Below are 14288 nucleotides of genomic sequence, written 5' to 3'. Positions count from 1 at the left end.
GGAAACGGACCTGTCGTTTTATACCGAGGAAACTGAACAGATTGCCTGGAAACATTCTCTTCTGTCGGTTCAGTAATGCGTTTTCTGCGGCTACCTAGGGCCCAAGACGCTTGTCGGGAGGACTCCGAGAGGGTGACGCCATCACTCGACTGGCACACCACCTACACAATGCCGGAACCAAAGAGAGCTCTGGGGAATGGAGCCGGTCACGCAGAGGGCTTGGTTGCGCAGATGCGTTTTGTAGAGTCCACCCTCGGTGTACGTATCTCGTAAGCCTTCCCATAGAGTGTGCTCGATGAGATGGGGGGTGGGGGGACCCGGGACAGATGGCATGTAGGATCACATATATGGATGGCATGGCAGCAACGGTTAACCAAGCATGTAGTTCTCGGTCGGCAGCAACGAGTCATTTGTCTTCGATGCAAGAGCGGCAACAAGCCCCCAGATGTGGCTTTTGGCCCAGCAACTACTTGTAAGTATAACAATGGCTCGAAGGGGGCTCTGTAGGGCTGCATCTAAGGAGAAATCAGCCCACAGGGGTTCGGCAACTGGGATAGGCAGGCAGCATACGGGCTGACGGATGGGGCTGGTCAGACGGAATGGCATGGAAGGTGGTATGTAAGAGGAATGCCGGCTTGTGATTGGCCACTAAGCGGAAACAGGTATATAGTGTACGAGGACTGGTGTCGTCAATGGTGACTGTCCGGTGTTTTGAAGCCTGGCGGCGATTCTCGTTCGCTGAGATGTGTGATGTGGTGCTTTGCTCACCACTCGCTCTGCGGCCAATCAGCTGACCAAGCCAACGACTACGCCTTCGGGAGCACCGACTACACAGTTCGAGAGAAGCTGCAGTGATGGGCGGTCGTTGGCGACATGATTGACTGCAATAAACGTCCATCATTATCACCAAGCTAACCTGAAAGAACGAAAGGAGATGGCTTCAAGGCGGATAAACAAGGATCAGGGGGAATACAATTCGAAGTGGTATCACCGGCCCGAACCCGCTCTGACGCCTGAAGGGTATGTTGGACAGGAGAGAATCCGTCCAGGTGGAGTCGAGCAAGTCAGCGCCGCATATATACAGGATCTGGAAGAAAGAATGTTTTATCCAAGATGAATAAAGGTGTGGGCCTTTTAGATATACTTGTAAGGGTTCAAGATGGCGTTCTGAGAGAATCACTGGTTAGCAGGAGTTCATCATTTGGGGCCGCAGTTGAGGGCGATGTGATTCCGGGGTCGAACTAGGGGCAGTAGGGCTGGTGGCGGGCGGGGCAAAAAACCAGGGTGTGTCATAGGCTCATCAACTTACCGGGTCATAGAGGTCCTTGAGCTGCTTCATCAACCCGACCATGGTGGGAGTACGGCTGTACCCAATGTACTTCTTCTTGGCGAGGCCAAGACCGTGTTCGGCGCTGATGCTGCCCTGGCGCTTGGAGATCCACTCGTAGACGAAAGGCTCAAGAACCTTTTCCACCCGCTCGTCGAAGCGACGGGTAGACACGTTAAGGTGAAGGTTGGAGTCGCCCATGTGTCCGTATCCTACAACAGCACGCACCGGGTGCTCATCCGTGTCACCGAGGAGGCCGGCCTCCTCAACGCGGGCCTTGGTGTCCTCGACAAGCTGGTACATCTCAGGGAGAGGGATAGAGACATCGTACTTGTACACACCACCAAGGTGACCAAGGGCTTCCGTGATGCCTTCACGCCAGCTCCAAAGAGCCTTGACCTGGGTCTCGTCCTGGGCAAGAGTGCCGTCGACAACGATACCCTTCTCCATGACGTCCTCAAGGAAGGTCTGGAGCTTCTCACCATCGTGATCGGAGTTGGATCCGCTGGTTTCGATCAAGCAGTAGAAGGGGTACTCGCCCTCGAGAGGCGAGTTCTTCTTGGTTACTTGGCGCACAAGAGCCTGGCTGCCGGCGTCCATGAGCTCGAAAGCAGAGAGAATCTCGGACAAGTGACCCTTGGCCTCACGGAAGGCCTGTTGGGCAGCCTCGTAGGACTCAAGACCGAACAGGGCGACGTTCTGAGCCTTGGGACGCTGGGGGCACTGGATGACAGCCTTGGTAATGACACCAATAGTGCCCTCAGAGCCAATAAAGAGCTGCTTGAGATCGTAGCCAGTGTTGTTCTTGCGCAACTTGCAGAGATCATCGACAACGGTACCATCAGGAAGGACAGCCTCGATACCGAGAGTCGTTCCGTGCAAGCTTCCGTACCTCAAGAGACGGAGACCACCGGCGTTGGTTGAGAGGTTGCCTCCAATATGGCACGAACCCTTGGCACCGAGATCCAAGGGGAAGATGTAGCCCTTGCTGGCCAGGAACTGGTCAACAACCTCGAGAATGGCACCAGCCTCGACAGTCAGGATACCGGAAACCTCGTCGAACTCGATGATGTTGTTCATACGACCCATGTTGAGGACAATCTCATCGAACACGGGGACGGAGCCACCGACGAGGCCAGTGTTGCCGCCCTGGGGGACGACAGCCAGCTTGTTGTCATTGCAGTACTTGAGGATCTTGCTGACCTCCTCAGTCGAGCTTGGCTTGAGGACGAGTCTGCAGTGGCCACGATACTTGCGCATCCAATCGCTGTTGAAGGGCTCGATATCATCGGTGGCGTTCTCGTTGGTCACGCCATCAATGACAGCAGACTCGGTGCCCAAAAGACCCTTGAAATAGTCGACATGTTCCTTGGTGACCTGGCCATAGCGAGGATCCCTCTTGAGTTCAGGGTAGGTCTCGCTGGTGAACTTGCCCTGCTGGCATCTAGTCTCTTTGAGCTGGCGGGGGCGAGAGCTGCTGAAGCACCGGGCCGCCGACGCAACCTGGGACTGAAGCTGGGGCTGAGTGCTCAGTCTGGGAGTGAGTCTTGCTGGCTTGGCCAGTCTGGCGAGGGTTGTCGTCGAGGACCGATGTCGGCAGGCCATGTTGGTGATGATGGACTAGTCTCTGGAGTTGCAAAGAGAGAACAGGAAAAAAAAAAGAAAACGGAAACTTTGTTACAGGTATTTGGAGAACCTGGTCGTCCTTGTTCCCGATATCGCTGTGTTCACCAATTGCTTCCTTCTCCCGTCCTTTGGAACTCCAGTGTAGACTTTCTGGAACACCAGGGTTGGCTGTGGTATCAGTGACTTTCACCAGGGTTAACTGACTACGCTTGAAGCAGACTGAGTCAAAAAGTCTTTCGACTGATAAGGAACTAACAATGAGAAGCTATGATATGTGGCGAATTTTGTTAGTGCTCTCTCTACTGGCATTTGACAAGCTGTTGGGGTTGTTTTCGTACACTAGATAGGTAGGTAGCCAAGAGAAGACAGGTGCCTCTACAGGGTCTGGCCTTTCACAGCAGCGCGTCGTTGCCCGCCTGTCTGCCTGCCTGCCTGCAGTTAGGTTGTTCCCGCCTGCCACAGTACTACAGGGGGCATATCCCGCTGTTGTACCTACCTGCCCTGAGCTTAGGTGGGCCTGTTTGAGGGGACATTGTTGACGCTGAGAGGTGGAAGCTCCCGTTCTGGTGGGTGAGTGTCGCCCGTTCAAGTCGTCAGTCGTCACAGCTTCGCAGCCTCCATCCCGAACCCCAACTTCAGGCCATCCACTTGCCAACCAACAACACGACTTTGTTTCCATTCCTTGCCATACTTGCGACCAGTCCTGTTATCTACCTAATCTCCCCGGCGCATCAGCTCCGATTCACCGACCCAACAACACCACGATTGATACCCAGCAGTAAACCATGGCGTCCGGATACGACAGAGCTCTTTCAGGTACATCATCACCTCGTCCACATTCCCATGTCCATCCATGTCTCTGCCCCAGCCGCGATCATGGCCCCGCTAACCCATAACCTCATCCAGTCTTCAGGTCCGTCACACCTCGATATCGACGTTATGCGATGCGAACCCCGAGAACCCCACCAACTAACATTCGAATAGTCCCGATGGACACGTTTTCCAAGTCGAGTATGCCGGTGAAGCTGTCAAGAGAGGTATGCGCTGTCGCCTAGACCCAGATCCGACACTGTCCCAGCTCGGTTGGAGGTCCTACAGGTGTCTAACGCGGAGATACACATAGGTACCTGCGCGGTGGGCGTAAAGGGCAAGGATGTCGTCGTCCTTGGTTGCGAAAAGAGGTCGGCCATGAAGCTCCAAGACACAAGAATCACCCCCTCCAAGATTGGCCTGGTCGACAAGCACGTTTGCCTCGCCTTTGCCGGGCTGAACGCCGATGCCAGAATCTTGGTGGACAAGGCTCGCCTAGAAGCCCAGTCGCACCGTCTCAACCTTGAGGACCCCGTCACGATTGAGTACATTACAAAGTATGTTGCCGGCGTGCAGCAGCGGTATACACAGAGCGGTGGTGTTCGTCCTTTTGGTATTAGCACCTTGATCGTCGGCTTCGACAACGGCAGCGATGTTCCCAGACTCTACCAGACCGAGCCCTCGGGCATTTACTCTGCATGGTCAGTCCACACAAACCTACCGCCACAACACAGACGTTCCTGAGCATGGATGGAGCTAACACCCCCGCAGGAAAGCCAACGCCATCGGCCGGTCAAGCAAGACGGTTCGCGAATTCCTCGAGCGCAACTACAAGGACGACATGGACCGGGAGGCTACGATCCGCCTGACCATCAAGTCCCTACTCGAAGTTGTGCAAACGGGCGCCAAGAACATTGAGATCGCCATCATGGCTCCTGGCAAGGAGCTCGAGATGCTCCCTGTGGAGGACATTGAGAACTACGTCAAGAACATTGAGCAGGAGAAGCAGGAGGAGGCGGACAAGAAGAAGAAGGGCCGGACTCCTGGTACGGGCACTGCTGCCATACTGACCAGGAGCCAGGATGAGCCAGGTGACCACTAAAGGCGGGGTTGGCGCGAGCAAGTCGAATGAGTAAAGGTATCTGCGGCGGCGGAGATGGGTATGGCATGATGTAGCAGAGATGTCTTGATGCTGCTGCTACTGCGTACCACGTTTCAGAAAGATAGAAGGAAGACGCCTTTAGGTACACAAGTAATACCACGAATGACGACCAAGCAAGGTCCTGAACGGACGGAATAATGGTGCGATGTGCAATATGATGTGAGTGACAACAAGCCACCCAGTTTGATTATATGCTTCTCTAAATGGTATCTCTTTTTTCCCTTCCTCGCTGCGTTGTGATTCCGTACTCCAACTCCAACTTCAACTCCAACTCCAACAGCCCAGCCACTCAACCAAGCTTATCAGCGTCCACATCCGGGTCAAATATCGAGATCTGGTTCATGGTCTTCTTCGTTTGCTTGACTCTTTCGTCCTTGAGCATGCGCGCATCCATTCTCGCATCCTCGCCCTCGACCCTGAGAGCAGCCTTGGGCGTCACGGCCTCGATGATGTAGTGGTTGTCGCAGTGCGGGCAGTATTCGTCGGAATCCTCGAACTCGGTCGCATCCTTGCGGAAACACTTTTTGCACTTTTTGCAGGCAAAAGTCATCTCGAGTGTCTTCTTAAGGGGGTGCGACTCGGACTCGGCGTGGCATTCGGGACAGTCGAACCATTTGCGGCCTGCGTAGGAGGTGGGTGTAGAGTTAGAGGTCATGTTTATATGGCTGCGATGTTCGGTGTTGTTGTCGTTGTATACTGGTAATAGGGAATCGTGGTGGTTCGTTTATTTGAGACTGAGGTTACGTACAGCATGGTGACCGGATGGAGACTTGAGCATTGAGAACGTGTTTACTGGATGGGAGAGGATCTAGTTAGCAGGTGGTTCGTGGAAGTGGTCTACACGAGCAAACAAGGGGAACATAAGTAGAAGGCATGCCGAAGTGTCAGGTCATGGCATGGCAGGTGGGAGTTTACTTACCACATGATGACAGACAGGAAGAGGTTACTTATGCGCAGAGAGGTAGATAGTGTAGATGGCTCGTTCTGATCCCTGATTTTATGATATTTCGTCGTTGTTGGGTTCTATGTGGTATGTACGACACCAAGATTCTTTCGACGTCGCTTCGTTCTCCTTGATCGCCAATGTTCACGTCCGGAAAAAAAAGGGTTCACCGAACTTTATCACGGCACTTAACGCGGTCGTCCCGTCGCCCCCCCCTTCGTCCACCCACCCAGACCAGAACCGACCCGACCACCACTCAACGCGGGGTGCTTTTCGGACTGGACAGCGGGTGACACGGGTGGAGCCTGCAACTGAGGGAGTGCACTGAACGCCGAACGGTTCCCTCCACTTCCAGGTTGGCTCCAGAAGACTCGCTTCCCCACAAAATAAGCGTGGCTGATGACTAAACTAGCGTGTCTGGCCCCTGTCGGCCTTGCTGTCACAGCGGCTCGGGCGCCCGGCTCCTACGGTATCGCCTTAACAATTTCCATAACAGGACAGGAACCGCAGTGTAAGCAAACTAGGCCTGCTGTACTTGTACCCTACAATACCTCTGCTTGTAGAGCCAGGTATCTACCGTAGCGTACAAAAGACAAAGTGGAATTTCATCATCCATTTCAAACTCCCATCCTTTCAACCTTGTATTCTTTTTTTGCCACTGCACTGGCATTCTTCATTTGTCCGCCTGCTAATCCATCCTTCTAGAACTGAAACTGCTAGAAATAGATAAAACAGAGCAGAGACAAGAAAGAAAGAAAGGAGATCACGTTTTCGTCATACACATAATGCCGCCCAAGCGAAAAGCGGTCGGCGCCCCCCAGGCCGGCGTTGCCAAAGCTGGCCGCACTTCGGCCCTGTCCACTCCCGGCCCCGCGACTCCCCGCAGCCTCGAGAGCTCGTTCCAGTCGGACGGCGATGATGATTTGAACGACGACGACGTCGACGAGGTCATCAAGAGGAAAGAGGAGGTGATTGCCCGCGAGGCCGACGAGTTCGTCAATACATGGGCCGTCGATAGTAGCCGTTTCCAGGCCCGACAGGACGGTGGCGGCAGTCATCGTGACGGCGCCACCCAGTTCTTTGGCAGCGGGAAACGCGACTTTTCGTATCTGAACTTGAAACCCGACCACGACCAGAAGCCGCTGTGGATCGACCCGGAGAAGGGCACCATCATACTCGAGAAGTTCAGCCCGGACGCCGACCGCGTCACCGACTTCCTCGTCACCATTGCCGAGCCCAAGTCACGGCCGCATTTCCTGCATGAGTATCAGTTGACCGCCCACAGTCTCTACGCTGGTGTGTCCATTGGCCTGCAGTCAAAGGATATTATAGACACCCTGGATCGCTTCCTCAAGACCCCCCTGCCCGAGTCCATTCGTCTCTTCATTGAGTCGTGCACAAAGAGCTACGGCAAGGTGAAACTCGTGCTGAATAACAACAAGTACTTTGTAGAAAGCTCGGATGCCGAGTTGTTGCAGAAGCTGCTCCGCGATGAAGTAATCGGAAAGTGGCGTGTCCAGGGCTCCGGTGATATTACCACCTCCTATGCGCCCACCATGGGCGGCCTGGTCATCCCCGGCACCAAAGATGCCGCCGGTGTGAACCAGGCAGGCCTCAACAAGTCTGGCAACAAGAAGACTGCCGAGGATGGGGCCGCGGACGCTGCGGCGACTAACGAGGCAGACCTCTACGCAGCCATCAATGAGGAAGACGACGAGGACGACAAGGACGCCGTCCATGCCTTTGAGATCCCCGAAACCGCCGTCGAGATTGTCCAACGACGCTGTCTTGACCTAGGATTTCCCATCTTGGAGGAGTACGACTTCAGGAACGACTCTAATAACGCGGATCTGGAAATCGATCTGCGACCAAACACACAGATTCGTCCGTACCAGGAGCAGAGTCTCAGCAAAATGTTTGGTAACGGCAGAGCAAAGAGTGGCATCATTGTTCTGCCGTGCGGTGCAGGCAAGACCTTGGTCGGCATTACGGCTGCCTGCACCATCAAAAAGGGTGTCATCGTCCTGTGTACCAGCAGTATGTCCGTCGTGCAATGGCGCCAGGAGTTCCTCAAGTGGTCCAACATCAACCCCGACGATATTGCCGTCTTTACCGCTGAGAGCAAGAACAAGTTCTCTGGTAATACGGGTATCATTGTTACTACATATTCTATGGTTACCAACAACCGAGAACGATCTCACGACTCCAAGAAGATGATGGATTTCCTCAAGAGTCGTGAATGGGGTCTGATGCTTCTCGACGAGGTCCACGTCGTCCCTGCCGACGTCTTCCGAAGAGTTATCTCTTCCATCAAGTCGCACTCCAAGCTGGGTCTCACAGCCACCCTGCTCAGAGAAGACGACAAGATTTCCCACTTGAACTTCCTAATCGGCCCCAAGCTCTACGAGGCCAACTGGATGGAGCTATCCGAAAAGGGTCACATCGCCAAGGTCCAGTGCGCAGAGGTGTGGTGTCCTATGCCCACCGAGTTCTACGACGAGTATCTTCGTGCCAACTCGCGCATGAAGCGCACTCTTTACGCCATGAACCCCCGAAAGTTCCAGGCCTGCCAGTACCTGATCAACTACCACGAAGCCCGCGGCGACAAGATCATCGTCTTCTCCGACGAGCTGTACTCACTAAAACAATACGCCCTCAAGCTAAATAAAGTCTTTATCTACGGCGGCACCGGCCAAGCCGAGCGCATGCAAGTGCTCGAAAACTTCCAGCACAACCCGCAAGTCAACACGCTCTTCCTCTCCAAGATCGGCGACACCTCGCTCGACTTGCCCGAAGCCACCTGTCTCATCCAAATCTCCTCCCACTTCGGTTCCCGTCGTCAGGAAGCCCAGCGCCTAGGCCGTATCCTCCGAGCCAAGCGCCGTAACGACGTCGGCTTCAACGCCTTCTTTTACTCACTCGTGTCCAAAGACACGCAGGAAATGTACTACTCGTCCAAGCGCCAGGCCTTCCTGGTCGACCAGGGCTACGCCTTCAAGGTGATCACGCAGCTGGCCAACATCGAGAACACGCCCGACCTGGCCTTCGCCACGGCGCAGGAGCGGCGCGAGCTGCTGCAGCGCACACTGGTCGACAATGAAAAGGGCGCCGAGGATGATGTCGAGACGGACGATCTGTTTGGTAAGGTCGGGCGCGGAAGGGGTGGCGCAAAGGGCAGAGCGGCGGCGGTTCGGAGAATGGCTGGAACCCTGGGCGAGCTCAGTGGTGGTCAGGATATGGCGTACATTGAGCAGAACAAGGCGGCGAATAAGGGGTTGAAGAAGAAGGGTGCCGCCAAGGCGGAGCAGAGCGCCTTCTTCAAGAAGCTGCAGAGGGAGAAGGAGAGGAGTCGGGCTTTGGCGAGACAGGGCTAGAAGAAACCGTCTTGATTTGGGGTCTTTGACTTGTATTCTCCCTCTCTCTTTTTGCGCTCATTTTGCATCGTCCGTCCGTATTTATAAAGCCTGCGAAGAAATTTCATTGCTATAAGGAGATATATCCACTTTCCGGAAAGTTAAACTGGAATTTATGGTTAGGTGTGTAATCGTTCTCCATAGACGGAAAAAGCAGTAGTCTTAAGACATCCATATTATCAGTGTCATATTGTGGCACTCATTTGGATGGTCACGAAATCGTAATATACAATTTAAAAGGGTTTTTTTTGAACATAACACAAATATATTAATTGCCTTGCTCAATGGATGAATGCACCTTAATTCACACAAGTTTGATATGTCACCTAACTTTCAACAAGTGCCTTCTCACTCACTCACTCACTCATTATGAATTAGCTAGTGATCAGTAGGTAGGGTAGTACCAGTATCATTCAAGCTTTCATCTTCATGTTCTCATCATCTTCATTCCATCATCAACCTCCCTCTATTTACCCATCCATCCATCCATCCATCCATCTCACCAAACCCGTCCGTTTCAAATACCCTTCCATTCCATTCACAGTAATGTAATGTACAGTGTTTTCAAACGGCAAAAAAATCACCTCACCTCACATACAATACCCCCTAGGAAACAATCCCACTTCACCCATATACCAACCCACCCCCCACTCCTCATTCAGCCCTTCCACCTCGGTGATCTCGGCCCCCTTGGGGAAAATCAGCTCGTTCTTGGCTTCCGGGGAAGATCGGTACCAGCTAAACCGGGCAACCACGCGTGTTCCCGTGCCGCCATCGGGTGGGAACAGGTCGGTTGTTGTTAGTCGGCCGTGGTGGTGGGGTGCTGATGAGGAGGTAGGCGATGTTGGTGAGGTTGGTGAGAAAAGTGGTGATGATGGGGATAACGGGTCTTCCTCTGAGGGGGAATGGTCGGGTAAGATGGCGGGGTGGGAGACGTCTAGGGAGACTAGACGTTGGAGAAGGAGGAATTTTTGGTTGGGTTGCTTGTCTTCATCTTCGTTGTCGTTGTTGGTGGTGTCGTTGGTGTCGTCTTGGTCTGCTTTGGAAGAGGATGAGGACGCACGACGGGAGGTATGCGAGGTATGGGAGGCATGGGAGGAAGTGGGAGAGGGTAGTAGTAGTGGCGACGACGAAGATTCCGCGTCATGCTGCCAACTCCAAATTTGCATTCCCCTTACGCCCCCGAGCAGGAAACTCTCAATCTTTAGGCGGTGTCCGCCGACAATCTCGTTCAACACTTTCCTCCTTTCAACGCCCGTTCGGTCGTCGGTAATAAAGGAAACGATGGTCATGCGGTGGCCGGCGGGTGGACAGCGACGCCAGCCGCGGGGACCGTTTTCTTCGGCTACGGAATTTGGGACTAGCGAGTCGTAGCATCCCTGGCAGAGGTTGTATTCGCCTGCCCGTGGCTGGAGCGTGTGTTTGGATGGACAAGAGGGGCAGTGAAAGCGTGGTTCGTGGGGAGGAATGGGGACGGAGCAGAGTTCGCAGGGCGGGGAGAAGGTTAGAGGTCTGTAAGCGCCGGTGGCAGGGCCGGAGAGGTTAGGTCTTGAGAAGGGGGGTGGAAGAGACAGGAATGAGGGGCGGGAGATGGAAGAGGAGCGGGAGCGGGTTGTGGTTGTTGTTGATGGATTTGCGAGTGGGCTGGTTGATTCCGCAGAATCAGCTGGTGGTGTGCCGCTGGGAGAGCCGGACAAAGATGGAGGTATATAAGTAAGGGCTTGCAAGGGGTGCGAGCATGCTTTTTCCTGGTTGACGCAGTTGTTGCAGAATCCCCATTCGCCTTCATTGCAGAACTCGCAGCGCCAGTAGCACTCATTGGCAAAAGCAGAGCAGCGGCAGCAGAACGTACCGCTTTGAAGGCGGTCGAGAGGGTTGGCTAGACTGCGGGCGCGAGGACTGGTGTCGCTTGGCTTGGGAGGCGGCATGTACCGGACGGCGATCAGCCGGTGCGGAGGAGGAAGGTTTGGGTGACTTGCTTTGATCTTGTTCCATCGGTGCCAGACGGCGTAGCCGAAACCGAACCAATGAAGGCATCCTTTGCGCTTGCGCCAGCAGTCGAGACAAATGTTCCAGTCGCCGTTGTGGCAGATGGAGCAGTTGAAGTGAAGTTTATACTCGATGTGCTCCATGCCGCAGCCGTTGCAGTTGATGACAGGTTCCGGATAACGCGGCATGCTGGGCGGTGGCTGTGCTGGTGGTGTGCTGCCCAGATGTGTGCTTACGGGGCCCGAGGTTGATACAAAGTTGGGTACCGACGAGGCGGAAGCAAGTTCTGATTGTCCAGAAGGTCGTCGATCAGTGGTCGTCCTTGTCCTTCTCCTCCCTGAATTATCAGAATCCGAAGAACCGTCTGTTTGCGTGTGTGGTTGTATGCCCCCTATCCCCGCCACTCGAGCATTGAACGACAGTGCCCTCATGTCTGATGAGTTTGCCGTGGTTGTTGTCAGTAGCGGGTTGCTGCTGATGGTTGGTGAACTGGAGCTTCGTGTCTCCATGACCACTCCCGCGCTTGGTCTGATTGGCTGCGTAGTTTCGGTCTGTGAACGGTGGTGGGCTGACACACGGGGAGGTGGTTGTTCGCCTTGTGACGGGACTGGCATGGTCGAACTCCGGCTGCCACCGCTTGTCGTCCTTCGCCTTCTCGAAGCTCCCTGAACTTCCAAATGCGCCGAACCCGCGGATGGAGGATATCGATGCCGTTCTTCGTTACTGCTGGCACTTGGTTCCCTCGACCGTGAAACCCCACTGCGTACGCTCGCTGGGTGCGAAGCGTGATCCGATGGCGGTCTCGTCCTCGAGATCGTCAACGGCTCCGGCCTATATGGTTGTGTCGTACTGGCAGTAGTATTCCTCCTTGCATTCCTCTCCGCAATCGCCCGTATCCTCTCCCTGTGCCGTCTCCTGTACGCCTCCATGATCTTCTTGCTGAGCTCATCGTTGTTGTCCAAGTCGATGTTATCCAGATCCAGTCCATCCAGCAGCCCTTCCTCCTGGATCTGTCGCGCAAACTCCTCAACCTCCCGCTCGATATCGATATCGCCCAGGTCATCCGCGCTGATCAGCGACCTGAGAGATGACTGGTGTTCAAGCTGCCTTGACCGCTCTTCCGCCTCTCGTTGCCGTGATTCACTCCTCAGCCTCCTCCTCTCCTCTGCATAATAATTCTCCGGATGCAGCGTCGCGCTATGCGCTCGTATCCTGCTGCTACTGCTGGGCGCAGCCGACGAATCCCTCATTCTCTCTCGATCCCTGCCCACCATACTCCCAGTTCCATTTCCCGAGGCCCTATTCCTACTCACATCCCTACTCGTCCTCCCCTGATGAGATGAATGTGGTGCCAGTGATGCCCTCCTCCTCCTCTCCGATGAACCCCCAACCGCACTCCCGCTTCCCCCTACCATACCCACCATACTCCCCGACGCACTGCCCGTCCCTAACATACTACCATTCCCATTGCTCGCCTCCAAAGCCGCCCACGCCTCCCTCAAACTCATCTCCTGCACCTCATGCAACACCCTCCGTTCCTCCTCATCCAGCCTCCTCTCCTCCTCCGTCCTGTCATCCCACCGCTTGATCCTCGGCAGCACTTTACTCCCCTTTTGATACCTCTCATCCATTTCCTTGCGTTCCTCCTCCGCCCTTGTTCGCTCGGGGTTCATGGCCAGGAACATCTCTAGCAAGGTGACGACGCGCGCATCGTGCTTGGTGTCGCGCACAGGCTCGCGGCAGGCTGGACAGGTGAAGACCTTGTGTTGTTCCGCGGGCGGTGGCGGTGGGAGAGGAGAGTTTTCGGCGCGGTAGGCTTGGGAGGCGAACCATTCTTTTAGACAGGCGCCGCAGAAGGTGTGTAGGCAGTCGAGGAGGGTGAGGGGTTGGTAGAGGAGGTCGGTGCAGATCTGTTGTAGGGTTGAGGTTGTTAGTGATTATTTTCCAGCGAAAATGTGTGTGTAGTTGGTTGTATGGACTGGGCATGGAAGTTGGGGGGAGAGAGGGTGAGTAGTTCGTCCGATGTTGTTGTTGTTGTTGTTGTTGTTGTTGTTGTTGTTGCTGCCGGACGGAAACACATGGCGAACACATGGCTTGGGCGCAATCTGATGCGCATGGCCCGGCAGATCCCACACAGGGGACGGACCGTGACAGATGGCATCATGGCATATCATTCCGTCCGAACCAGCCAAAGTTTTGAAACTAAGGAAGACTATTAAAAGAAAGAGTGGCTCACCGAGCAAGTCAACTCCGACTCCAAATTCACGGAGGCAGCCGCCTTCTTGATGCTCGAAGAAGTAGGTGTTTCCATCATCCTGAAGACCTAACTCGGCTTCCCCTCGCCGTCAACCGTGACCGAGCGCGCGCAGCGAGCGGGTATGGTAACCTTTCGTTCCTCGTCCCGAGTTCAGTAGTCCAGTTCCTGTATCCTCCTCTTCTTCCAACTTTAGCTTTGGAGGCAGTCCGTAACCAAGGCGTCGTCGTCGTTTCGTGTAGTTATGTTCCTCGCTTATTTCTCCGAGCCGAGTCTGTCGTCGTATACTCTGTTCTCGGGATGTCGTCGTATAAGTTTGGGGGGGAAGGTCACTGGAATCTTTCAAGCAGCGCGGCGGTGGCGTCGGCGCAAACCGTCGGGTTGTATCTCGAGTATAGGCAGGCAGACGGTGTAATCCAGGGAAGGGTTCGGCGCAACATGAGAAGGGTGAAGAAATGGTGATGATGCCTCTAGTTAGGAATAGATCGGTACACCTGCCAAGAGATGGGGTAAGTATAGTGATTGAGTAAAAGAAAGTGATGTATGCGTTGTAACCGGCACGAGACCCGGTTACGGTCCAACACGATACAAGCCAAATGAGAGGTTGGCAGTGGCTCGAGTAGGGAACGACGGCGGCAGCGTTCGCGATCCTGGCACTGGAACGATGTGTGCTGCGTGGGGCTCTGGTCGATACGGGTAGTACGGGGTGATGCACGCTATAACCCATAGGGCATAGGACCGCTGAGTTTGCGCTGCGGGCCAGG

General features: G+C 54.6%; 5 protein-coding genes across 6 annotated transcripts; 2 read left to right on the top strand and 3 right to left on the bottom strand.

Moving 5' to 3' along the window:
• Positions 1-269: 269 nt before the first annotated feature.
• NCU06441 (D-lactate dehydrogenase 2) lies at positions 270-3123 on the bottom strand. Its single transcript, XM_952239.2, has 2 exons — positions 1310-3123; positions 270-1167 (listed from the first exon to the last, which is right to left on the bottom strand). The coding sequence occupies exons 1-2, from the start codon at positions 2930-2932 to the stop codon at positions 1135-1137; spliced, it is 1656 nt and encodes a 551-aa protein (XP_957332.1). The 5' UTR covers positions 2933-3123; the 3' UTR covers positions 270-1134.
• Positions 3124-3370: 247 nt separating this feature from the next.
• Positions 3371-5062, top strand: pca-4 (proteosome catalytic alpha-4). 2 transcript variants are annotated; one of them, XM_011395614.1, is made up of 5 exons: positions 3371-3769; positions 3860-3866; positions 3938-3990; positions 4077-4464; positions 4535-5062. In XM_011395614.1, the coding sequence occupies exons 1-5, from the start codon at positions 3739-3741 to the stop codon at positions 4863-4865; spliced, it is 810 nt and encodes a 269-aa protein (XP_011393916.1). In that variant the 5' UTR covers positions 3371-3738; the 3' UTR covers positions 4866-5062. The 2 variants fall into 2 exon arrangements, with proteins under 2 accessions (XP_011393916.1, XP_011393917.1); XM_011395615.1 differs by having other exon boundaries at positions 3860-3990.
• On the bottom strand, positions 5024-6178 carry NCU06439 (zinc finger protein). Its single transcript, XM_952237.2, has 3 exons — positions 5845-6178; positions 5674-5717; positions 5024-5546 (listed from the first exon to the last, which is right to left on the bottom strand). Exons 1-3 carry the CDS (start codon positions 5847-5849, stop codon positions 5215-5217), a joined length of 381 nt encoding a protein of 126 aa, XP_957330.1. The 5' UTR covers positions 5850-6178; the 3' UTR covers positions 5024-5214.
• A 241-nt stretch (positions 6179-6419) lies between these two features.
• NCU06438 (DNA repair helicase RAD25) lies at positions 6420-9516 on the top strand. Its single transcript, XM_952236.2, has one exon. The coding sequence runs from the start codon at positions 6654-6656 to the stop codon at positions 9240-9242; it is 2589 nt and encodes an 862-aa protein (XP_957329.1). The 5' UTR covers positions 6420-6653; the 3' UTR covers positions 9243-9516.
• A 39-nt stretch (positions 9517-9555) lies between these two features.
• Positions 9556-14231, bottom strand: NCU06437 (hypothetical protein). The gene is made up of 2 exons (XM_952235.3): positions 13507-14231; positions 9556-13180 (listed from the first exon to the last, which is right to left on the bottom strand). Exons 1-2 carry the CDS (start codon positions 13582-13584, stop codon positions 9872-9874), a joined length of 3387 nt encoding a protein of 1128 aa, XP_957328.2. The 5' UTR covers positions 13585-14231; the 3' UTR covers positions 9556-9871.
• Positions 14232-14288: the final 57 nt, after the last annotated feature.

This window comes from Neurospora crassa, linkage group III (genome assembly GCF_000182925.2).
Source record: "Neurospora crassa OR74A linkage group III, whole genome shotgun sequence".
Classification (NCBI taxonomy): domain Eukaryota; kingdom Fungi; phylum Ascomycota; class Sordariomycetes; order Sordariales; family Sordariaceae; genus Neurospora; species Neurospora crassa.
This window is presented reverse-complemented; position numbering and strand designations above follow the sequence as displayed.